The 24745-nt window shown below is 46.9% G+C and overlaps 1 protein-coding gene across 3 annotated transcripts; it reads right to left on the reverse strand.

Moving 5' to 3' along the window:
* Positions 1-141: 141 nt before the first annotated feature.
* On the reverse strand, positions 142-24691 carry DPCD (deleted in primary ciliary dyskinesia homolog (mouse)). 3 transcript variants are annotated; one of them, XM_060034219.1, is made up of 6 exons: positions 24577-24691; positions 16159-16239; positions 10412-10536; positions 9934-10067; positions 3292-3394; positions 142-383 (listed from the first exon to the last, which is right to left on the reverse strand). In XM_060034219.1, exons 1-6 carry the CDS (start codon positions 24638-24640, stop codon positions 279-281), a joined length of 612 nt encoding a protein of 203 aa, XP_059890202.1. In that variant the 5' UTR covers positions 24641-24691; the 3' UTR covers positions 142-278. The 3 variants fall into 3 exon arrangements, with proteins under 3 accessions (XP_059890202.1, XP_059890203.1, XP_059890201.1); XM_060034220.1 differs by lacking the exon at positions 16159-16239 and having other exon boundaries at positions 24577-24689; XM_060034218.1 differs by lacking the exon at positions 142-383 and having other exon boundaries at positions 3169-3394.
* Positions 24692-24745: the final 54 nt, after the last annotated feature.

The following is a 24745-nucleotide window of genomic DNA, read 5'->3' on the forward strand; positions in this document are numbered from 1 at the left end:
ACCCGTACCTCCCTTTATGTGTTTATGTGGAAGGTTCTATATTGAAGGTCCCTAGGCTAGAGGAGAAGGAAATGTCATCACCAGCACCCTCCCTGGGGGGCAGAAGCATCAGAGGTGGACAAGAGGGCAGTGCACCCACAGTGACTCAGAATTATTTTACTCAGGAGAGAAGACCACGACTCAGGGGCTAGGAGTGCCCAAGCCTTGAAGTCTCAGAGGCCTCTACAGGAAGAGCCTCACCCACACTCAGCGCTGGAAGTGCAGGCCTCAGGGGTCCGCTACTGAGTCTTGCAGTCCCCGTCACTGCTGTGTGCTGTCTGTACCTTCTTCAGCTCCTTCTGCAGGTTTGACTCAGCTACTAGAACCTCCTTTGGCTTCTGGTACTGTGGAGGGAGCCAAGGAGAGGACATGATTCAGTCACATCACCCCTCTCTACGCACACGCGCACACACACACTCTCTCTCCCTCCCCCTCCTTCTCTCTCCCCTCTCTCTTCCTCCCTCCCTCCCCCTCCCTCTCCCTCTCTCTGCCTCCCTCCCTTCCTCTCTCACCCTCTCCCCCTTCCTCCATCTCCCTCCCTCTCTCTCACCCTTCCTCCCTCTCTCTTCCCCTCCCTCTCTCCCTCTCCCCCTTCCTCCCTCCCTCCCCCCTTCCTCCCTCTCCCTTTCTCTCCCTCCCTCTCCCTTTCTCTCCCTCCCTCCCTCTCCCTGTCACCCTTCCTCCCTCTCCCTCCCTCTCTCTCTCCCCCTTCCTCCCTCCCTCTTCCTCCCTCTCTCTTCCTCTCCCTCCATCCTCCCTCTCCCTTTCTCTCCCTCCCTCCCCCTCTCCCTCCCCCTTCCTCCCTTTCTCTTCCTCTCTCTCTCTTCCTCTCCCTCCATCCTCCCTCTCACCCTTCCTCTCCCTCCCCCTCACCTTTCCTCTCTCCTCCCTCTCCCTGTCACCCTTCCTCCCTCTCTCTTTCTCTCCCTCCCTCCCCCTCTCCCTCCCTCTCCCCCTTCCTCCCTCTCCCCCACTCTCCCTCCCTCCCTCACCCTCTCCCCCTCCCTCTCCCCCTTCCTCCCTCTTCCTCCCTCTCCCCCTCACCCTTCCTCCCTCTCTCTCCCTCCCCTCTGCCTCCCTCCCCCTTCCTCCCTCTCTCTCCCTCCTTCTTCCTCCCTCCCTTCCTCTCCCTCCCCCTCTCCCCCTTCCTCCCTTTCTCTTCCTCTCTCTCTCTTCCTCTCCCTCCATCCTCCCTCCCTCTCCCCCCTCCTCCCTCTCACCCTTCCTCCCTCCCTCCCCCCTTCCTCCCTCTCCCTTTCTCTCCCTCCCTCCCTCTCCCTGTCACCCTTCCTCCCTCTCTCTTCCCCTTCCTCCCTCCATCTCACCCTTCCTCCCTCTCCCCCACTCTCCCCCTTCCTCCCTTTCTCTTCCTCTCCCTCTCCCTCCCTCCCTCTCACCCTCTCCCTCCATCCTCCCTCTCCCCCTTCCTCCCTCTCCCCCCTCTCTCTTCCCCTCCCTCTCTCCCTTCCTCCCTCCCTTCCTCCCTCCCTCTCCCTGTCACCCTTCCTCCCTCTCTCCCCCTTCCTCCCTCCCTCTCACCTTTCCTCCCTTTCTCTTTCCTCCCTTTCTCTTCCTCTCCCTCTCCCTCTCTCTCCCCCTTCCTCCCCCTCCCCCTCACCCTTCCTCCCTCTCTCTCCCTCCCCTCTGCCTCCCTCCCCCTTCCTCCCTCTCTCTCCCTCCTTCTTCCTCCCTCCCTTCCTCTCCCTCCCCCTCTCTCCCCCTTCCTCCCTCTCACTCCCTCTCCCCCTTCCTCCCTCTCCCTTTCTCTCCCTCCCCCTCCCCCTTCCTCCCTTTCTCTTCCTCTCTCTCTCTTCCTCTCCCTCCATCCTCCCTCTCACCCTTCCTCTCCCTCCCCCCTCTCCCTCCCTCTCTCTTCCTCTCCCTCCATCCTCCCTCTCACCCTTCCTCTCCCTCCCCCCTCTCCCTCCCCCTCCCTCCCTCTCACCCTTCCTCCCTCTCCCCCCTCTCTCTTCCCCTCCCTCTCTCCCTTCCTCCCTCCCTCTCCCTGTCACCCTTCCTCCCTCTCTCCCCCTTCCTCTCCCTCTCACCCTTCCTCCCTTTCTCTTTCCTCCCTTTCTCTCCCTCTCCCTCTCTCTCCCCCTTCCTCCCCCTCCCCCTCTCTCCCTCCCTCCCTCTCACCTTTCCTCCCTCTCACCCTCTCCCCCTTCCTCTCCCTCTCTTCCTCCCTCCCTCTTCCTCCCTCTCCCCCTCACCCTTCCTCCCTCTCTCTCCCTCCCCTCTGCCTCCCTCCCTTCCTCTCCCTCCCCCTCTCTCCCCCTTCCTCCCTCTCACTCCCTCTCCCCCTTCCTCCCTCTCCCTTTCTCTCCCTCCCCCTCCCCCTTCCTCCCTTTCTCTTCTTCTCTCTCTCTTCCTCTCCCTCCATCCTCCCTCTCACCCTTCCTCTCCCTCCCCCCTCTCCCTCCCTCTCTCTTCCCCTCCCTCCCTCTCCCCCTTCCTTCCTCCCTCTCTCTTCCTTCCATCCTCCTTCTCCCCCTCACCCTTCCTCCCTCTCTCTTCCTCTCCCTCTCTTCCTCCCACCCTCTCCCCCTTCCTCCCTCTCCCTCTCTGCCTCCCTCTCACCCCCTCTTCCTCCCTCTCCCCCTCACCCTTCCTCCTCTCACCCCCTCTTCCTCCCTCTCCCCCTCTGCCTCCCTCCCCCCTTCCTCCCTCCCCCTCTCTCCCCCTTCCTCCCTCTCTCCCCCTCCCTTACTCTCTTCCTCTCCCTCTCTTCCTCCCTCCCTCTCCCTCCTTCCTCCCTCTCTCTTCCCCTCCCTCCCTTCCTCTCTCCGCCTCCCTCCCCCTCCTTCCCCTCTTCCTCCCTCCCTCCCCCTCTCACCCTCCCTCACCCTTCCTCCCTCTCTGCCTCCCTCCCTCTCTCTGCCTCCCTCCCTCTCCCTCTCCCCCTTCTACCCCCTTTATTCAAAGATGAGGAAATTGAGGCCTACAAGGTTGAATGACTTGCTGAAGGTCACATGGCTGGGTAGGGGTAGGCCTTTGGACCATCTAGAACCCCAGTTCTGTGGATTCTACCCCTCCCCATCACCCTCTATCCTCTTTCAGCTATGATTTTAAAATCAGCCTCCTGACCCTCACCGGCTCACACCATGCTGAGGCAGACAGGCCTGTTCTCTAGCAAGCACACCCCAGGAGTAGCTGGGGCTGGAACTGAGGACTCCAGTAGGATGGGAACTGGGCAGGGGAAGAAGGAGCCTGTCCCTGACATAGTGGCCAAGAAGTCTGAATGACTCTTACGGAGATGATGAGGGTGCAGTTGGCATGAGCAAAGCTCAGCGAGGAATCATCCAGAGGTAGCTGATACCTGTCTAGGTCAGGTATTGAGAACTTCTTGTAGTACCTGTGGGGACAACAAGAGGCCATGAGAACACCCAACAAAGTGACCCCAACAGCTGGGCATCAGGCCGTCTGACGCCAAACTTCTATACAATTCTCCCCATACAGCCAAAGAGGAAGAAGGGAAGCCAGTTAGAACACCAGTACTTTAGAGCTTAGTGGTCCTGGAAGAAAAAGAAAGGCCTTATGGCCAGTCCAGCAATGGAACAGGGCCAGTCATAATTCCTTGATTAGACCAGGGATCAGACTGACTCATACTTCAAGCTCAGTCCTCCCAAAGACACGTGGAAGAAGCCTCCTGGAATACACAATTGGCTCAGGCGAGCCCTACCTCCTCAGCACCCGAAGAAAATGGGATATGTGTGCTAACAAGAAACAGAATAAGGAAATCTAGGGCTGTCCTTGAAAGCTGGGGACGGACAGTTGGCACTTACATGGCCCTTTACTGAGGACCTCAGTTACCTTTTCCTCCTTTGGGGTCTTTGAAGGCCTTGTTAGCCTGACTCTACTTGTAGGCCAGAGAGGGGAGTACATCCACAAGGAGAAATATCCCTAAGAGAACAAGCCATGTGACTCATCAAGGAAGCTGGATCTCTGGGGCTCTGGACCCCACTCCTCCATTTTCACATACCACACTCGGTCTCCCTCAATGGCAGGTGACAGTCCAGAGGTTAATGATCCCTTTTAGTAAAAAAACAAAACAACCCTGGGACTTCCCTGGCAGTCCAGTGGTTATACTGCTCGCTTCTGATACAGGGGGCAAGGGTTCAATCCCTGGTCAGGAGACTAAGATCCCACATGCCGCACGGCACAGCCAAAAAACTAAAAAAAAAACAAAACAAAACAAACCCAGATAGCAACATCCAACCCATAATGTCTGTAATTTGACCTCCTTTACCGAAGAGGAAACTCAGGCTCACAGAGGTGAAATATCTCGCCTGGCTTCACAGCCAGTTGTCAGCAGAGTCAGGATTAAAGTTCCCTGATCCTGGTCTGCTGCTTATTACACTGGAGCACAAGCAATGGCCGCCTCACCTCTAGCAATAGGACTGTTTGGCATTTTCCTTGGTGGAAGTATGACCTAGGCTCTGGCCAGTGGCTACCAGACCTATCACCTGGGCATGGCATCACTGCTGCTGCAAGGGTATGTGGCTGAGCAGGGAAACGCTGCAGACAGGTACAGACAAACTCAAGTGAGGGGCCTGGAGAGGATAGGGCTTTCAATATGTCAGGGGGGCCTGGTCGTTGTGACAGGTACCCCCAGTCCACTTCAAAAGCCCTGATGCCCTGGGGACTCAGGAGAGTTGACATCAATGCAAGCACTTCTGCCCTGCTCTCCCTGCCCAAATCCCTCAGTTTAGTGAAGGCTCTCAGGGCCCCTATCCTCCAGGTTCCTCACTCCCCGCCAAGGTGCTGGGACCCGTGGCAGGAAAAGAATGTTTACTTAAAGGCTGACAGTTCAAAAGGAGTGGGGGCTGGGGGATCCTAATGGCACCACAAGTTTGCTTTATTTTCCAAACTCTGCCCCAGGGAAAGGTGATCCATCTGCCTACAAACCGGGGTGGAATGTCGGCTTCATCCTCTTCCTAGCCAGCCCAGGCTGAGGGCTCTTTCTGGGGCCTCTGGTCTGGCCAGCAAAGGTGGCAGACACTGATAATAGGGAGGGAGTCAAAGGTTAAACAGCAGAGATTAGATGAACACAAAGGCTTGTTAGGAAGTGTTAACATCTTCCCTGCAAACATACACAAGAAGCAGAACCGGGAGAGAAGCAGCCGGGCACACACAGCTCAGCCGAACCCAGGGGGCCTGTGTAAGCCCTTGCTGCGCAGAACGTGGGGACATCCTTTCTGCCTACCTGGCTGTGTGCTGGGGAGGGGGGACAGGGACACACCTGTGTACTCTCAGAGGGGCACCATCAAGGCACATTCCCCAGGCAGGGGCAGTAGGACTGGAGAAAGAGTCCCAGGGCTTGGTCTCAACAGCAATGACAAGATCAAAGGGAACTTGAGTTGCATGACTTACCCCAGCTTCCCTGTTCTACTCCCATCACCTCTCACGAGGTGGGGGGATGGAGGCAGAGTAGGTCTGGAGGCTCAGCTCTGTTATGAGTATTCTAATGGATTTAGTTTATTGGCTGAGGTTAAACCATTTTCCTCAGGGGCTTCTGATGGGCAGTCTTCAAGGGAGTACGGGGCATCTGCTTTCTCTCCTCAGGGAGCAGCCCATACTCCCTTATCTCCATCCCTGGCCTTGGGGTTTGCCCTGAGAAGAACCATGCTTCACTTCCTCACCAGCACCTGGACTGGAGAGGGACCCACTGTGCTTCTGGAAAAGTCCAAATGCTCAGCCTCAGGCAAGCCCTAGGTAGGCAGCAACCATTTCTTAGGCGTCAACTGTGTCCCAGACCTTGAACTATGAGCTGGGGATTTAAGGATGAAGAAGAAACAGGCCATATCACTGCCCGAGGAGACCCTGTGTTTCTGCTGAAACTAAGCCTTTATAGTGTGGTGGTTCCTGGACTTTTCGCTGATGCACAACAACCCCCATTCTCACCTGCCTTCACTGTCCTTGGTCTCGGCCACACAGTGAAAGGTGACATTTATGAATGCTAACTCTGTGCCAGGCCCTGTTCAACACACACTGAATCCTGAAAACAGCCCTCTCAGGTTGGTTGCTTCTGTTATCCTCTTTTACAGAAGAGTAAACTGAGGCACAGGAAAGTTAGGTATCTTGCCCAAGTCATAAAACTGGTAAAGGGAGATACCCTTATTACAGTGATAATCCCCCCAATCTCCTCACCGCCCCCCGCCATCGCTCTACATTCTCACCTCAAAGTAACAGACCACCTGGTCTAGGTTCCCTGCGTCTGTCCAAGGGTGGGGCAGATATGGGGGGTGGTCACCCCCAGAACCCAGCCACCCTGCAGGTCTCCTGGACACTCCCTCTAACATAGAGTGGGCTTCCTTTCTGAATGTAAAAGTGTCCAAAAGATGTATGTGGAAGCAAAGGCTCTCAGGAGGACTCCCTGGCCCTGTCCTGTGACTCTGGACAGGCCACTTAACTTCTGGGCCTCAGTTTCTTCCTCCAAATTCCTTTCTAAAAATAAAGGAGCTGCCCTAGATGAACTTTAAGTCGCTGTCAAAGGGACTGGAACAGGCCAACTCTGTACCTCTCTCAAACTGTGCCAAAAGGACAGCTCCTTCACTTCGGCTATTTCAGAAATGATCCGCTGCACCCTATCACTCTCTCTCTGCTGTCTCCCCTTCCCAATTCCCAGTCCTTTCCCAACCCATTCTCCCTTTTAGTGAACTGAGAAAGGGCACAAGAAGCCAGGCCGTTAGAGAGAGACCCTGGAGGAGGCTGAAAGTAGAAGCAGGATGGCTGTGGAGTCACATGGGCCACGCCCCACACACCTCCAGTGGGTGCTCTGCACACCTGCACACAGGCTTGGCCAGAGTGGTCGAGAGAAGCCTCTAGCCAGTCCGTCCCTTAGAGAATCAGTCGGCAAATCTCCCCTTCTTTCTTAAACATCAACACTCCAGGCAAACTGGTCACCCCTGCCTACAGTAGCCCCTCGTAGAGAGTCACAGCACACATTCACATACTAAAGGCACTCAGAAGTCCTACCAAAGTGAGTTTCCTAAAGTTATTTGACCACAGAATCCTCTTTTCTAGAGATGCCTATTAACACTCCCACAGTGTTAGTATTACCGATGTCAAATCAGCCAAGCTCTCCTCAGGTTCTAATTTTCAAAGAATTGTTGAGGGCCTGCTTCAGGCCGGGCATAGGGCTGAGTGTTTGTACATATACGATTTCATAATTCCCCAAGCAATCTGTGACGTACGTATGAGTATTCTCCTATGATATATGAGGAACCCTTGCCCCAAATGCTACGGGTAATACGTGGCAGAGGCCAGATTCAAGCGGACATCTTCCTACTCCACATCCTAGCTCATTCCACTTATAGCTGCCAGCTTCTAGGCTGAGGCTAGGAACCTTCTTTCTGCACAAACACTCTTACTGGGAATAGATGGTGCCACAATGGGATCCTGGGAAAGCACTTTCTTCCTTCCCTGATTCATCCCTTGCTATTACCTGGGGCCAAGGACATAATACACTGGAATCAATTCCTTCAAGAGAAATGGCCAACCCAGTTATTCAGAGACAAGGCAGGTATAGACAAAGGAACTCTGGCTTTTACTGGTAACCATAATCCAGAATATCAGAATCGGGGCAGGCATGGAACCTCCAGGTGAAGGAAGTCAAATCAGAAAAGCCACAGTGTGATGGAAACTGAAGAGGCCTGGGCACTGAAACCATCACTAACTATCCCTTCAGTAAGTCTGTTCATCATGCTGACTTTATAGATAATCATTCATATATAGCACAACAATAAATACATACCCTGTCCACCACTGGATGGTGTGATGATCAGAAAACAGATTTTTAAAGTATCTTGAAAAAGCTAAACACTGCTCAAAGGAATAGCTATTGAGTTCTGTATATTTCGGGGTAGTAAAGGTATAGGACATCTTCTACTCCAGGTAGAAGATGAAAATGCCACTAGGCTCAGAAGAGCCTGTTAGGGGTTTAGCAGCCTCTCTCACCTTCCTCCCAGCAGAGGATCCTGAGGAAGGCTGTGCTGAGCCAGGCTGGGCCGCTGAACCTGAGATCTCATTGTAGGCTCTGAAGTGGGCACTCACATACTCCTCTCCCCTCTTTGGGAATCCAATCCCGGCCCTGCTCACTCTGGGGCACTACTCGCATCCCACCTGGCCTTACCCATCAATTCAAAAATGTCTCCCCCTGCCTTGGGCGCCGAGTGGGCCTCTGGCCACGGAGCGCCTGGTCAAGAGCGCCACCTATGGCTGAATACGCACAGGAGATGGGACCCAGAGGATCTGCCTGCAGATGAATTTTTTGGTGAGCTAGCTAGCCTCTCTTTTCTCACTCCCTGGTAATCACATTTCTGCTGGATATCTGTATTCGACAGTGACCTCTGGGGGACAAAAGGGAGGCAGCAGCCAGCTCCACAAACTGCTGGGCTGCAGATTCAAGTGCTATCAGAAGCACTTTTGTTCCTAATTTGGGCCCAGGGCCTCTTACGCCAGGGAATGTTTGCTGAAGCACGGAGTTTGTTTTCCTAAAGGCAATTTCTCTGTTGCCTGAAATTGCTAAATTCCACTTTAGGCACTGACTCCTGTTAATGATGAGAACAATAACAGGAATAAACTGCCTTTTATCTGAGAGCTTCAAAGTGCTTTATAAACGCAAATCCTTATTATTATGACTTTGTATTTATAGACAAGGCCCACTTCAGGGGCTGCTGGCTGCGTGTACAGCAATAATCCTGAAATTAATTCATTCATCTCTACCCCTTTCCCACCACTTAACCCTGCCAAAGTGAGAGGGTGTGGGGGTCATAGAGGAGGGCAGAACCCAGGGCTGCACCAGGGGAGCCTGGGAGGCACGGACCTTGAGGGAGATGGGACGGGAGGCTGGCACCACACCACCTGAGAAGATGGACAAATAGCTGGGTCCTCCTTACTGCTTGTAAATCAGTGGATGATGGGGACACCTCTGGCCTAAGCTTAGCACCCCATGAGACATGTTGGGTGGCTTCACAGTCTGTGGACCAGTAACTCATAAAACCTCCCATCTCAATGCACCAAATCTATTTCATGGGAGTTGGTCCTATTCTGCAATCCCTGACTCAGGTCACAACCGAGTCATCACAGGGCTCTTCTCTTCTCCTGTGATCAGTCAGAGCTCCAGAAACCCAAACGAGATCAATGCATTTCCAAGATGATCAGCCCAGAAGCAGCCCTGCCAGGATTAGATCTCCACTTTGGTCACTTTCTGTCCCCTCAACCCCACATTTTGCCTTCCCCTAGCAGACCATGAGAAGAGGAGCAAAAGGAAGTCTAGTAATCCCTTTGAAAAATAATGCAAGTGACTTCATGCAAGAGACTTCCAAGAGGCCAAAGCACCAGCTCACTGTCCCTCAGTTCAGGGAGGGATAGGTTTGCTGCTCCCAGACCAGTACTTTAAAGTTCGATAACTGCCACCTCAGACAGGTGCACCTTCCAGGCCATGGCTCCCTGCCAGCTCCAACAGTGATGTTACCAGGCCAAGTTCATCATGGACTGGATCCAGCCAGAGGTCAAGGCACAATAACCTTACAGCAGAACCACTTAAGATCACAAGGCAATGGCCGGGTGATTCCCTCAACCTCTCATTCATCCAGCAAATATTTATTGAGCCCCAGTCTGTGCCAAGTACTGGGCCAGATACTCATTGTTCAAATTTCCCTGCCCCGGTGGAACTGATTACAATATTCAAGCTGGTCCTGCAGAGAGAAAGCCCTTCAGCTTTTAGCACCTACTACAGGGCTTTAGTGAAGCCCTCCTACCTCCCTCAGAGCTGGACAGCAGGCTTCTCTGCCCTCTGAGGTGGGGAGCCATCTGAGCCCTAACCTCAGGTCAAACCCCACCCCCACCTTGCTCATACACAAGAAGGCAGGTGCCCACCATGCCACTTACTTTTTGTTGGTTGTTCTGACGACAACACAGCGCTCCTTCTGGTCCACACAGACACTGTAGACATCCTTAGGGTACGGGAGGTTTCGAATTCGCCACTGGAAACTCATCTTGGTGTCCTTGCGCATGAAGATGGGCTGCAGAAGGCAAAGCCAACTTGAGGACTATTCTTGGAGGGGGGTGGGAAAGGATGGCTCCCCCCTCCACAAAGCTCTATCAAGGGGCACAATGGGAGACCCTCAGCTCTTCCCTACAGCTCCCCTCTGATACTGCCATTGCTGTGACATTCTAGGCCTGGAGCCCTCGCCCTGGGATGACTAAGCCAAAACCCTTTGGGTACTCATTCAAGCAAACATTTCTAGAGCACTGTGTCCAGGTGGGTACACTGGAGATGAGGAGGTGAACAAGACATGGCGCCTGCCCCCGAGGGCCAGCAGCCCACTCCCCCAGCCTCCCCAAGACACCTGACAGACAGACATACATTGGAATTGCTTTCCGTGATGAGTTCAGGCCCCAGGCTCCCTGCTCCTGGGAGTGCTGGCTCTCCCACCTCAATCTGCCACTGGCCCAAGGCGCCCAGGGCACTCTTCACACGCCACTTCCTCACTGAGGAGAGAAGGAAGCAGTGGGATTATGGGGAAGAAAGGTACTCTGCTTCTTTCTGCTGAATCATCAATATCACATTAGGTAACTGGAACAGGATAAAAGTGGGAGCTACAGGCTTTTACACTGGCTTTATCCATCTGAGCAGGGACCTCACAACCTCTGAAATCTCAGGAGAGTATTTCAATATTAGACAACGTGTAAAGCCCATATCATGGGTGCCCAGACAAAAGGAATTAGAACAAAGCTCTGAAAGGCGCCAAGTGGAGTTTAGAAAACCCCAGGTGTGACTTCATGCAAAGGGAAGACGTGAATGTTAGGAAAAGGGTAGCTACCAGTAACAGGGAAAATGTGGATCCCCAAAAATGTGACATGCATTTTTCCCTCTAAAAATGGGCAGAGGAAAAATGAAGTAAGAGGGTGAAAGCTGATAGGCAGATTTGTCTCATGATTCAGAAAGTCCAAATATAGAAATTCACTCATCTCAGGTGCACATGGCTTAAAACAAAAGTCCCAGAGTTGTATTTACAGGAAATTTTAGGCACACACCATATTTTAAATGCATTATTTATAAAAGATCTAATGTACATTTTTTGTAGAGTGGAATCATCCTTTTATAATGCAAATAATCATCTCTATTTTACAACCCAGATGTTTGCATAAGATTTTTTTTTTTCAATTAAGCCACATACTTTATGGGAATTCTAAGTGAAAAGACTAATTCAGTAAACACTAACTGAAAGCCCCTGCTGGGATGCTCAGGAACCCTGCTCAGCCCTGTCACAGTGACTGCTGTCAGCACGCCCATGGCCACAGGGGGCTTTCGCGAGTGCGACCCCTCTGTTCCTTCCCTGCCCGCAGCAATGGGGGTCTTCCAGGTGGCAGTCCCAGCGTTGCTCCAGGCCAGCAGCCTTCCTGAAGCTGCTGTGAGGAGCTAAACAACTCAGAAAGTGCCTGGCGTCCTGTCGCAGTTGCTCCTTTTTCTGGGCCGGGGTGGTGAGAGCTGCAATGCGATTCTCAGGATGGGTTTCTTTGAGACCTTCTGGGCAGCTGTGCCAAACCCAAACACCCTCACTGCTCTAAGTAAGGCACACAAGCTGAACACAAAAGTATGCTGCACAATTCGAATTTTCCCTTTAATATGTGCTTTTATAAGGTCTGGTGCCTTCTGCAGTGTGATTTTATTACGTCTCAGGGCCAAAAACTCTCCCTAGAAACACATTTCCAAGTTTACAATGCAAATAAATAAGGAAGAGTAAAACTTGGAAATATACTTTAAAGGCAACTTTTTTCTTTTTCTCACAAATACTTCTTCTCTCTTAAGTGAATGGACTGTGACCAGAAGTATATCCAAATCTATTCATGTAATACTTTGCTTATTTAACTGGAAGCCAGCCTTCTGGGTTGCAGTGTTCACAGTTGCAAATTCAGAAGCGACAAATGCCTCTAAGTGGAGGTTTCCTGTGACAAGACCCATGTATCTCACTCTTTATTGTAGGAAAGATCACTCCCAGATTCTCAGACATGTATAAAATGCTATGTGTAGAATAAGGCAGGAAATTAATTTTTTCCCAGGCATACTGACAACAGCATGACGGGATAGCTCACATCAAGGGCAGCGACAGAACTAAAAAGGATGTGGGACCATTTGGTGTGAGGACAAACAAACATCCTTAGACCCTGACAGGATCACGATATAATAGAACACAGTCATCACAGAGTTTAAAGGTGGAGGTTCCTTTAGAAAGCATCTAGTCCAATACCTGTATTTTTCAAATGGGAAACAGCATTTCTTCCCTGCCTGCTCTCCTTCAACCCTTGCCACCACTCTTCAGGGGAGAGTATGAAGAATTACCAAGGCTCAGAAAGATACACTAACTTGCAAAAAACACAGCTAAAATTCAGGTCTCCTAACTTCAAGACCAGAATTTGAATCATTAGTAAAAGGCTAACTTGTATTCTATAAACATTCAATAAGCATACATGATATTTTAAAAGGTTCACTTAAAAAAAATGAAGCTCTATTTCTTTTTTATATTTTAGCATTTAAAGGAAAAGCTTCAATTATTTGAAAATGTATTGATAAGTTATGAAAACCTAACTATCTGGGGCTTGATAAGTGAGGCATCCTGTAATCATGGACCCTGTTAAATCATTTGTCCTGAGGCACGATGCCAGTGTGGCCAGGAGAGGCAATTCCGATACCAGGATTTCCTGTCTACTCTTTTATCCATGGAATACTGGGTTTGGAACAGAAACCTTCCCAAGGAGTACCCTAAGGAGGAGGAAAGTCAGCTACTGGTTTCCTTACTGCTGACCTTGAAAGCCACTCAGGTCACAGAAATTTGGACCCTTGGCTGTTTTGTCTTTTTTTTTTTTTAACACCTTGGAATTAAATTCTTTGTTAGAATATGAAGAAAGCCTCCGTATTCATTCCCTTGTGAGATAAGATCCAACAAATGAATGGGTGAAGTCCTTGTTATTTCTCCCATGGACGTGGGCATGAATGCACACATGCAAATACATTTTGTCTTGTCTTTCTTGTCCTGTCTTTGTTCCTGAACTCAAGGACAGCTCCTGCGGCAACAGAAGACTGTTTGCACCTGCTGTCACTCTGATTTGATTATATGTTAAACCTAAACTGGTGTGTGCAAGGCAGCTCCCTGGGACGCTGTCATATCTTCCTGGCTGAGCCAGGGCCAGTCCTTGGAAAGGAGACTTTCAATGACCCTGTAAAGGGTCTGATGGGGAATATATGAGGGAGGCAGCGCCTGGGGCCTTTTTCCTAAGTCAGCAGGAAGCAGGCTGATGTCCCAGACTGCTGAAAGGAGGCCCCATCTTTCAGGTGGGCTAGAAAGTGGAGGTCCTAAAAGGCCTCTTTCCCCAGAGCTCCAAGCCCTGGCCCACTTCCAATGTGGATAATTACATTCCCCTTTCCTAAGTACTCCCTGCAGCTTAAACTGGATGCAGGATTCTTCTTTTCTGCCCTAAAACACTGCAACATTGCTATGTGGCTATTAAACAGCTGCCACGTCCCATCCCTGAGGAGGCTGAAGGGAATCGAGTGGGTCATTTATAAAGCCGGTGAAGTGCTTGGGGATGAAAGTGCTCAATATCCTCCAAATGCAGCCTGGGGTGGTTAGGCTGGCGGTCAAATACCAAAGCAGATTAAGCCGGTAATCCGAATGTAATCGCTGGGGGACGGCCTGCCCTTCAGCCTCTGCCCCCCTGGACATGCTGTGTTCTTCTAGGGCTGGTTTGATGTTCCGATCATTGTTATGGGGCCCTTCAGTTTTTTCCTCTATGAATACACATACAGCATTCACTGTGGGGGGTGGGAATGAATAGCATTGAGAGGGCAGAAAAAAAATATGACACTACTATGCTTATTAACACCGACCGGAAGAGCTCCAACCCAGACAGATGTCCTATCGGTAATTCTCTCTGTAAATTACTTTCTGGGTTTTTTTGGACAGAAAACCAGTTTGGCCAATTATCCAATTTGTATAATTAGCTGAAAAAACGGAAACTATTCCCATTTACACCCACAAAAACCCCATCCATATTTTGCTTCAAAGAATGCACAAATGAAAGTTCAGGTCCTGGGATTATTTATACTTAAAAATGAAAAACAAACAGTATTTTGCAAGCTGGCGGAGGTAGGGTGGGGTGGTTGGAGACGGGTAAGAAAAGGATCAGCTGTTCAAAGGGCCCAGTGGTTTGAGTGGGGTGTTCCTTGCCGCCCATCTCTGTCCTGCTCCCTCCAGCCCCTACCCGGGTCATTCTGGGGAGAACAAGATTTAGTAAGAAAAGAAAACAGGATTAAATAACCTCAACTCCCAACAGAATGTTCTTGTGGATTAAAGCATGGGTTCTTCATCAGATAGACCTAGGCTTAAATCCTAGCTCTGTAACTAACCAGCTGTGTGATTCTGAGCAAGGTGCTTATCCTCTTGAAGCTTCCATTTTTCCCAACTGTTAAATGAAGACAGCAGTAACCTACCACACTGGGCTGTAATGTGGTTGGTTCGTGTAAACCACTTAGCATGGCGCCCAATAAAAGTTACGGTATTGCTATCATTAGGTAAACTTTAGTCAGACAACGTTCTCCTATGAACCTCCATTTCTACTTTTAAGAAAAAGGAGTTTGGAGGCCACTGTCTATTCTCCACCTGCCAAGAGGGAAAATGACAGTTCATGTGGGATGCTACAAATGAAGGGACCTGGACTTTTTTTCATTTTAATTTCATGTCCAAGCACAACTAAGATGCCTTGGGTTTTATTTGTTTGTTTGTTTTTACAGCCACAACCCCGACAGCTGTATTATTTGCTCTGTGTGGAGAAGAGAGGTGACGCTGGGGGCTGGGGGAGAAGAGCTGCCGCTAGTCCCCGGCCTGGTGATGGTGGTGGTCAGCCCACGTGACCTCTGCTTTCATAAGCTCACCCCTGTTAGGCATTCCAAGGCTGTCACCCCCTGGGAGCGCTATAAATTACAATGGTTTGTGAGAATATTACTACTGTACTGGTTTCCACCAAATCAGTGTCATATGCTAAACACATCAAGATTTTTAATAGTACCAGACTAAACCAATTGGGACTGGAACCCAAGCAGCTCATAATAAGAAGGGATCAACACTTCACTCTGCGGCTGAACATGCACAGGACACATATTTTAAGACTGGAGACTAAGAGAATGCAAACCAGTGTAATCCATGTTGTCGGTTCTAGACATTTATGAGCTGTCAGAAAAAGGGAAAAAGAAATTCCCCCGCCAATACTACCTGTCGATCAGGCCCAGGAAGAAATTAAAGTCAAGAATAATGACAAGAAAATAACCCAGCCCATGATTCCATCATTGGTCTTAGCATTTCAGGTGAAATTTAATAAAGAGACCAACTCCCACTGCTGACAGCCTCAGGCCCTGGGTCAAAGAACCAGCCACCTAGCTCTGGGAAGTCGGTTAATGCTGATGTGCATACCTGAGAACAGAGAATGAACAAATCGAATAATTCCCAGAAATCTGAGCTACGGCCCCTATTCATGAGCGTATTCTTAGAGGAAAAGGGCTGCAGGAATGAAAATGACAATGCTGCAAAATCACCGTTTCTACCTCCTACTCCCTTTGATTCAGACCTTCTCCAAAATGAGGGACATATTTAATAGAGTCACTTCTGAGGCAAGGTCAAAAGCTGCGCCTCTGATACTTGTTTGTTCCCGATATGACTTCAGAAAACAAAACAAAAAACAGACAAAAAAAACTGCAGTGAAATCCTGCCCTTACCACTACTCAGCCTTCAAGGCTTACTTCCAATTCCACCTTCTCTGTAAAGCTTTTTCCCAACGGTTTCTTTACATGCCCATTCCCACCTTAGAAGAATTACTCACTCTCTCATTTGTCTGGGGGTGGAGTGAGGTTTACTGGTCAAGCGGATGCCCACTCCACCTCTGGTGTCCAGCCCTGACCTCAGATTATTTTCAGGAACAATCCTGCCTCAAGGGCTTCAGTCTCCCTGAGCTTCCACATGTGGTGCTGGGATCCTCCCTGAAGCCTCAGCTATGCGTGTTTACCTGTGCTTAGGTCACCCCAAGTGTTCCTAAGGGCCCGCTGGGGGTCCCATCACTTACCAAGTAGTTCACTTGTCTTCTCATCATATTCTTCGGCCATTTCCTTCCCATCTGGGAACAAATAGTGCACCTTCCTTCTCCCTAGGCACAAAACAGAGAGTGCCTTACCCCTGAGCCTCCTCTTGCCTTGGGCCTTGCAGGTCAAGAGATCTACCTGGGAAACACTAACAGCCTTGGGCATGTTAAAAAAACCTTCCCAGAGCCTCCCACGAACTCCTTGCCAACCATTGCCCACCACTACTCTAGGACATGTCCTGGGACTCACTTCCTTTCTAAGCTTTCTCTGAACATGTCTTTACTCTGCTGATTCTTCTACCAGCAACAGCTCCAAACTTCTTCCCAAATGCTGAACTCCTCCTTGCCCTTCAAAATCCAGCTCAAATGTCACTTCCACTGTGAAATCTTCCTAAACTATCACTCCTAACCACCTTGGCAAAATTCATCACTTGTTTGTTTATGCCTCTCTGGTGCTTTATTCATATCCACAGTGGAGCATTTATCACATACTATACTTTTAAAAGCATCTGTTTCAAGAATGATATCATATTTATCTTTCTCTCCCCAGTTCCTAAAACCAAGCCCATGTGCTCAGGATATTGAACTGGGTTTCCCGACCAAGGCCTCCCTCCAGCCGCGCCCTCGCTCTGCCTTCTTCTGTACATCTCTAGGCCATCTCTATCACACATCCATATGATGTTAGTCCCCGTGTGTTCTCCTTACAGCATTTACCTTGGTATGATTTTTATATGTATTTGTGTGATTTTTGGATTATTGCCTGTCTCTTCTACTAAGGTAAGAGGGGTTTTATCCCCCCACCTATGGTTTCCCTATCACTTAGTATAGTATTTGGCATATTTTAGGAGCTAAATACTGATTGAGAGAGTTAATGAACATTGCTTCATCTTTCATTGAAAGCACAGAAGAACCCAATGGCGTCTCTTAGACCAGCTCTTCCACCTATGTAATATAATACTAAGCATTTTCTTAAAAGTGGCTATATAATTTCCCCTATTTTTACAGATAGGTAAGTAGATATAGGTAGGCTCCTCAGTGAGACTAATAACAGTACCAATGCCCGGTATACAAGTACCTAACGAATGCTTGATGAATAGAGCCCCAAGGCCCTTAACCAGCTAAAGCAGTCACTAGCCAAAACTTGCAACTGTTATCTGATCTACCAAGCCTTTTCACTGTCCATTCACTCCTCTGAGACACAGTTCCCTTGAGTCATTCCGAATTTGTATTCTGGGGAAACTCACCCCCAAATTTGCAGGGCCTCTCAGCAGGCGCCTAGATTACACCACCCTTACTCATTTGTTTGGCTCATAGAGCTATAAGAGGTTGTCCTGTCAGGAGTGGGGTATAAGGTGCTCCCTGTGAGTAGCTGAGGGTATCTGGCCTGACTCTCTTCTCCCCTGGAGTCCAGTCTTAAGTGCAGGCAGGATGCAGTGCTTACTATGGGCCAGGCACTTTACATGTTTTATTGCATTTATTCTCAAAATAATCCTATGTGCCTCCAGTACTTGTATTTCACAAGTAAGGAAAATTGAGGATTAAAGGTCATGTAACTTGTCCAAGGTCATAAAGCTAGGAAATGACAGCCCAGGCTTAAACCCACTTGAGGCCAAAGTTGATCCTGTAATAACCATACTAGGATATCTGTATGGCTTTAAGGTTATAAGAATGAACAATGTTCCAAGGGTTTATTGTTCATGTTTCTAGTGAATTACCTGTTTAGGCCTTCGCCTATTTTATTTGGGTATTCATCTTTTTCTTACTAATCTGATTGAATTTTGTATATATTAAGCACGTGTCATATATGTTGCAAATGTTCTGTTTTAATTGCCTTTTAACTTTGTTTAAGGTGGGTTTTCCCAAACAAGTGTTTAATTTTTATATAGTCAATTGTTTTTTCCTTTGTGGTTATTATCCAGAAGTTGTGCTTAGAATATCTTCCCGTACCCAAGATTCTATGTGTACATATGTGTACATATGTACACATAGAATATGTACATAATCTATGTGTACATATGTATGTGAATATAAAAAATTTTAAGTTTATTACTATGATATTTTGGTGAAAGAAAAAAATATAATAGGAACACCTCAATACATAAGGCAAATACTAACAGCCATAAAAGGGGAAATCGACAGTAACCCATTCATAGTAGGGGACTTTAACACCCCACTTTCACCAATGGACAGATCCTCCAAAATGAAAATAAATAAGGAAACACAACCTTTAAATTCTACTTTAAACAAGATGGACTTAATTGATATTTATAGGACATTCCATCCAAAAACAACAGAATACACATTTTTCTCTAGTGCTCATGGAACATTCTCCAGGATAGATATCTTGGGTCACAAATCAAGCCTTGGCAAATTTAAGAAAATTGAAATTGTATCAAGTATCTTTTCCGACCACAACGCTATGAGACTAGATATCAATTACAGGAAAAGATCTGTAAAAAATACAAACACATGGAGGCTAAACAATACACTACTTAATAACGAAGTGATCACTGAAGAAATCAAAGAGGAAATAAAAAAATACCTAGAAACAAATGACAATGGAGACACGACGACCCAAAATCTATGGGATGCAGCAAAAGCAGTTCTAAGAGGGAAGTTTACAGCAATACAATCCTACCTTAAGAAACAGGAAACATCTCGAATAAACAACCTAACCTTGCACCTAGAGGAATTAGAGAAAGAAGAACAAAAAGACCCCAAAGTTAGCAGAAAGAAAGAAATCATAAAGATCAGATCAGAAATAAATGAAAAAGAAATGAAGGAAACGATAGCAAAGATCAATAAAACTAAAAGCTGGTTCTTTGAGAAGATAAACAAAATTGATAAACCATTAGCCAGACGCATCAAGAAAAAAAGGAAGAAGACTCAAATCAATAGAATTAGAAATGAAAAAGGAGAAGTAACAAATGACACTCCAGAAATACAAAAGATCATGAGAGATTACTACAAGCAACTCTATGCTAATAAAATGGACAACCTGGAAGAAATGGACAAATTCTTAGAAATGCACAACCTGCCAAGACTGAATCAGGAAGAAATAGAAAATATGAACAGACCAATCACAAGCACTGAAATTGAGACTGTGTTTAAAAATCTTCCAACAAACAAAAGCCCAGGACCAGATGGCTTCACAGGCGAATTTTATCAAACATTTAGAGAAGAGCTAACACCTATCCTTCTCAAACTCTTCCAAAATATATCAGAGTGAGGAACACTCCCAAACTCATTCTACGAGGCCACCATCACCCTGATACCAAAACCAGACAAACATGTCACAAACAAAGAAAACTACAGGCCAATATCACTGATGAACACAGATGCAAATATCCTCAACAAAATACTAGCAAACAGAATCCAACAGCACATTAAACAGATCATACACCATGATCAAGTGGGGTTTATTCCAGGAATGCAAGGATTCTTCAATATACACAAATCAATCAACGTGATACACCATATTAACAAACTGAAGGAGAAAAACCATATGATCATCTCAATAGATGCAGAGAAAGCTTTTGACAAAATTCAACACCCATTTATGATAAAAACCCTGCAGAAAGTAGGCATAGAGGGAACTTTCCTCAACATAATAAAGGCCATATATGACAAACCCACAGCCAACATCGTCCTCAATGGTGAAAAACTGAAAGCATTTCCACTAAGATCAGGAACAAGACAAGGTTGCCCACTCTCACCACTCTTACTCAACATAGTTTTGGAAGTTTTAGCCACAGCAATCAGAGAAGAAAAGCAAATAAAAGGAATCCAAATCGGAAAAGAAGAAGTAAAGCTGTCACTGTTTGCAGATGACATGATACTATACATAGAGAATCCTAAAGATGCTACCAGAAAACTACTAGAGCTCATCAATGAATTTGGAAAAGTAGCAGGATACAAAATTAATGCACAGAAATCTCTGGCATTCCTATACACTAATGATGAAAAATCTGAAAGAGAAATCAAGAAAACACTCCCATTTACCATTGCAACAAAAAGAATAAAATATCTAGGAATAAACCTACCTAAGGAGACAAAAGCCCTGTATGCAGAAAATTATAAGACACTGATGAAAGAAATTAAAGATGATACAAATAGATGGAGAGATATACCATGTTCTTGGATTGGAAGAATCAATATTGTGAAAATGACTCTACTACCCTAAGCAACCTACAGATTCAATGCAATCCCTATCAAACTACCACTGGCATTTTTCACAGAACTAGAACAAAAAATTTCACAATTTGTATGGAAACACAAAAGACCGCAAATAACCAAAGCAATCTTGAGAACGAAAAACGGAGCTGGAGGAATCAGGCTCCCTGACTTCAGACTATACTACAAAGCTACAGTAATCAAGACAGTATGGTACTGGCACAAAAACAGAAATATAGATCAATGGAACAGGATAGAAAGCCCAGAGATAAACCCACGCACATATGGTCACCTTATCTTTGATAAAGGAGGCAGGAATGTACAGTGGAGAAAGGACAGCCTCTTCAATAAGTGGTACTGGGAAAACTGGACAGGTACATGTAAAAGTATGAGATTAGATCACTACCTAACACCATACACAAAAATAAGCTCAAAATGGATTAAAGACCTAAATGTAAGGCCAGAAACTATCAAACTCTTAGAGGAAAACATAGGCAGGACACTCTATGACATAAATCACAGCAAGATCCTTTTTGACCCACCTTCTAGAGAAATGGAAATAGAAACAAAAATAAACAAATGGGACCTAATAAACAATGGGACCTAAAAGCTTTTGCACAGCAAAGGAAACCATAAACAAGACGAAAAGACAACCCTCAGAATGGGAGAAAATATTTGCAAATGAAGCAACTGACAAAGGATTAATCTCCAGAATTTACATGCAGCTCATGCAGCTCAGTATCAAGAAAACAAACACCCCAATCCAAAAATGGGCAGAAGACCTAAATAGACATTTCTCCAAAGAAGATATACAGACTGCCAACAAACACATGAAAGAGTGCTCAACATCACTAATCATTAGAGAAATGCAAATCAAAACTACAATGAGATATCATCTCACACCAGTCAGAATGGCCATCATCAAAAAATCTAGAAACAATAAATGCTGGAGAGGGTGTGGAGAAAAGGGAACCCTCTTGCACTGTTGGTGGGAATGTAAATTGATACAGCCACTGTGGAGAACAGTATGGAGGTTCCTTAAAAAACTACAAACAGAACTACCATATGACCCAGCAATCCCACTACCGGGCATATACCCTAAGAAAACTATAATTGAAAAAGAGTCATGTACCAAGATGTTCATTGCAGCTCTATTTACAATAGCCCGGAGATGGAAACAACCTAAGTGTCCATCATCGGATGAATGGATAAAGAAGATGTGGCACATATATACAATGGAATATTACTCAGCCATAAAAAGAAATGAAATTGAGCTATTTGTAATGAGATGGATAGACCTAGATTCTGTCATACAGAGTGAAGTCAGAAAAAGAGAGACAAATACCGTATGCTAACACATATATATGGAATTTAAGGGAAAAAAATGTCATGAAGAACCTAGGGGTAAGACAGGAATAAAGACACAGACCTACTAGAGAATGGACTTGAGGATATGGGGAGGGGGGAAGGGTAAGCTGTGACAAAGCGAGAGAGAGGCATGGACATATATACACTATCAAACGTAAGGTAGATAGCTAGTGAGAAGCAGCCGCATAGCACAGGGAGATCAGCTCGATGCTTTGTGATCGCCTGGAGGGGTGGGATAGGGAGGGTGGGAGGGAGGGAGACGCAAGAGGGAAGAGATATGGGAACATATGTATATATATAACTGATTCATTTTGTTGTAAAACAGAAACTAACACAACATTGTAAAGCAATTATACTCCAATAAAGATGATAAAAAAGTATATATATATGTATGAGTTTGTATGCATGGAAAAAATATGGAAGTTTCTGTATGGAAATGTCAATTGTGATTATCTCTGCATGGTAGGATTACCAGTGACTTGTTTATTTATTTTTCTTATTTCCATAATGAACATAAATTATTTATGAAGAAGTGTGTTGGGTTCTCATTAGCAACAGAAGTGATTCTTGGTGGGAAGTTAGTAGCATCCTACGCCCACTCACATACACATTAGGAGGATAAATCAACAGGAGAGGTTTGACAAGGCATATACACACCTTTGGCTTTTTTTGTTTGTTTTCTTTCTTTTGATTTTGGTTTGGTGGGGGGACTAACAATGTTGTTTTGTGATGTTACTCACAAAAAAACTTAACGAAGTCCTGACTGATGAAATATTTGTTTAAACACTGTCCTTTGACCAAAGGAAGTAAAAGCAGAGACTAGAATAGATATTTTGTACACCCATGTTCACAGCAGTAATTATTCACAATAAAAAAAGTGGAAGCAACCCAAGTGTCCATCGACACACTGGTGGATAAACAAAATACGGTATATACATACAACGGAAAAATGTTATTCAGACCTTAAAAAGGGAGGAAATCAAACTTTCCTCAAGCGACATGCGACATTTCCTCATTTCCACATGCGACAACATGGATGAACTTCGAAGACATTATGCTAAGTGAAATAAGCCAGTCACAAAAGAACAAATATTGTATACTCCACTTACATGAGGTTCCTGCTGTAATCAAATTCATAAAGACAGAAAGTAGAATGGTGATTACCAGGGGCTGAGGAAAAGGAGACTGGGGAATTAGTGTTTAATGAGTATAGAGTTTCAGCTGAAGATGAAAACGTTTTGGAGATGGCTGGTGGTGATGGTGGCGTAACAATGTGAATGTACTTAATGCCACAAAACTGTACACTTAATAAAGGCTAAAATGGTAAATTTATGTTAAGTACTTCTTACAATAAAAACAAACCCCACTGTCCTATGAGATAATGTTCAGAATCTTTGGTTTGGCATAGGAGATCGATCACAACATACCTCAATTTATCTGCAATCTCTCTTCATTTTCCACCATTTCCCCTCATCGCTTGAGAAAAGCATCCTTTTATTCACTCTTGCATCCTAGCACCTAGTACCTTACACAGTGTAGGGAGATATTATGACTGGGTGAATGCTTTGGCCTCACTAAATGTTTTGTTATGCCCCTAGTAATCAGCCATATACTTTCACACCTCTGTGCCTTTACACGTGAGTCATTCTTCCTGGAATAACTATCCCCTCTTCTCCACTTAGCAAACACCTATTCATCCTTTAGGACCCATAAACATCACCTCTTCTGTCAGGTCCTCCTTCAAAGAGATAATCATTTTCACCTCTGTGCTCTCATAGCATTTTATAGAAGAGTCCAACCTCTATTTAACACACATGCTTTTGTTTATTTACATTTTTTTCCTGACCACTATGTGAACTCCTGGGACGTGTCTTTTTCTTTCTATCTGCTCTAGCACACAACCTGACACACAGTAAAAAGCATCCCTAAATACTGCATGAATAAATGAGCAAATGACCAGCTGACTTTAATTTCCACGCTTTCTTGACTGGCCTCTGCCTGTGGATGTCAGTCCCTGCTGGTTTCCTGAAAGCTACAGGAATTCAGACCAAATTCATTCTGGCTGCCAAGTGAGTCCAGGAAGGGACCCTGAAGCACTGGCCAGTCCTAGGGTGGAAGAAAGTCAGAACTCCATCCATACCTCTGTGCACACCTCTTCCAGGACCAGCACGAGGTGGGGGTAGGGGGTTGCTTTGTCTCCTCTAAAGACCCAGGGAACATTTAGAGGTTCACTTACAAAGATAACATTACAGCTGGAAAGGACCTCAGAGACAACACAGGTAATCCATCCACCTCATTTTACAGATGAGGAAAATGAGGTTCAAACAAGTAAAGAGGCCGACTGGGAAGCCCACGGTAAATTAAAGGCAGAGTCGTTAACTAGAGCCCAGGTGTCCTGCCTTTCTATGATACCAGGCTGCTTTCAGCAACAGAACCTCCAGACTGAGGTTCATCCCAGGTCAAGATTCAGTTGTACCACTGACTGACTCGGGGAGCTGGGGCCGATCTAAAATCCTGGATTTCAGTTTCCTCTTCTGTAAAATGGGGTCAAAACCACCTCTCGGGACAGCGGTGAGGAGCAAATGACGGTGAACGTGAAAAGAATTATTATTTATTAGTAACAAAACTCAGAGCGGAGTGAGGTGGTGTCCAGGAAACTAGGGTGTCCAGAGACGTGTGTTCCAGTCACCTCATCTCTCTGGGCCTCAGTTTCCTCATTTGCAAATGCAGTAACTGCCCTAGAGGGAGGCCGCGACCTTCCAGCCCTGCCGTCCTGGGCTGAGGCCCTTCCCGGAGGCGCCAGAGCGGAGGGCCGGACGCTGGGGGAAAGGACGAGGGTGCTCGCGGGGTGCCTCGAGTTACCGTCCTGCAGCAGCGCCGTCTTCTCTGCCGCCCGCAGACTCTCCAGCCAACCCGTCACCGCCATCTTCCCTCAGCTCAGCCGCGTGCCCGGCCGCTGCCATGGCAACCGTTTCCGCCTAGGGTCACTTCCGGATGACCCGGAAGAAGTTCTGGACATTTGCGTGTTCCC

This window comes from Delphinus delphis, chromosome 16 (assembly GCF_949987515.2).
Source record: "Delphinus delphis chromosome 16, mDelDel1.2, whole genome shotgun sequence".
NCBI classification, from domain to species: Eukaryota; Metazoa; Chordata; class Mammalia; order Artiodactyla; family Delphinidae; genus Delphinus; species Delphinus delphis.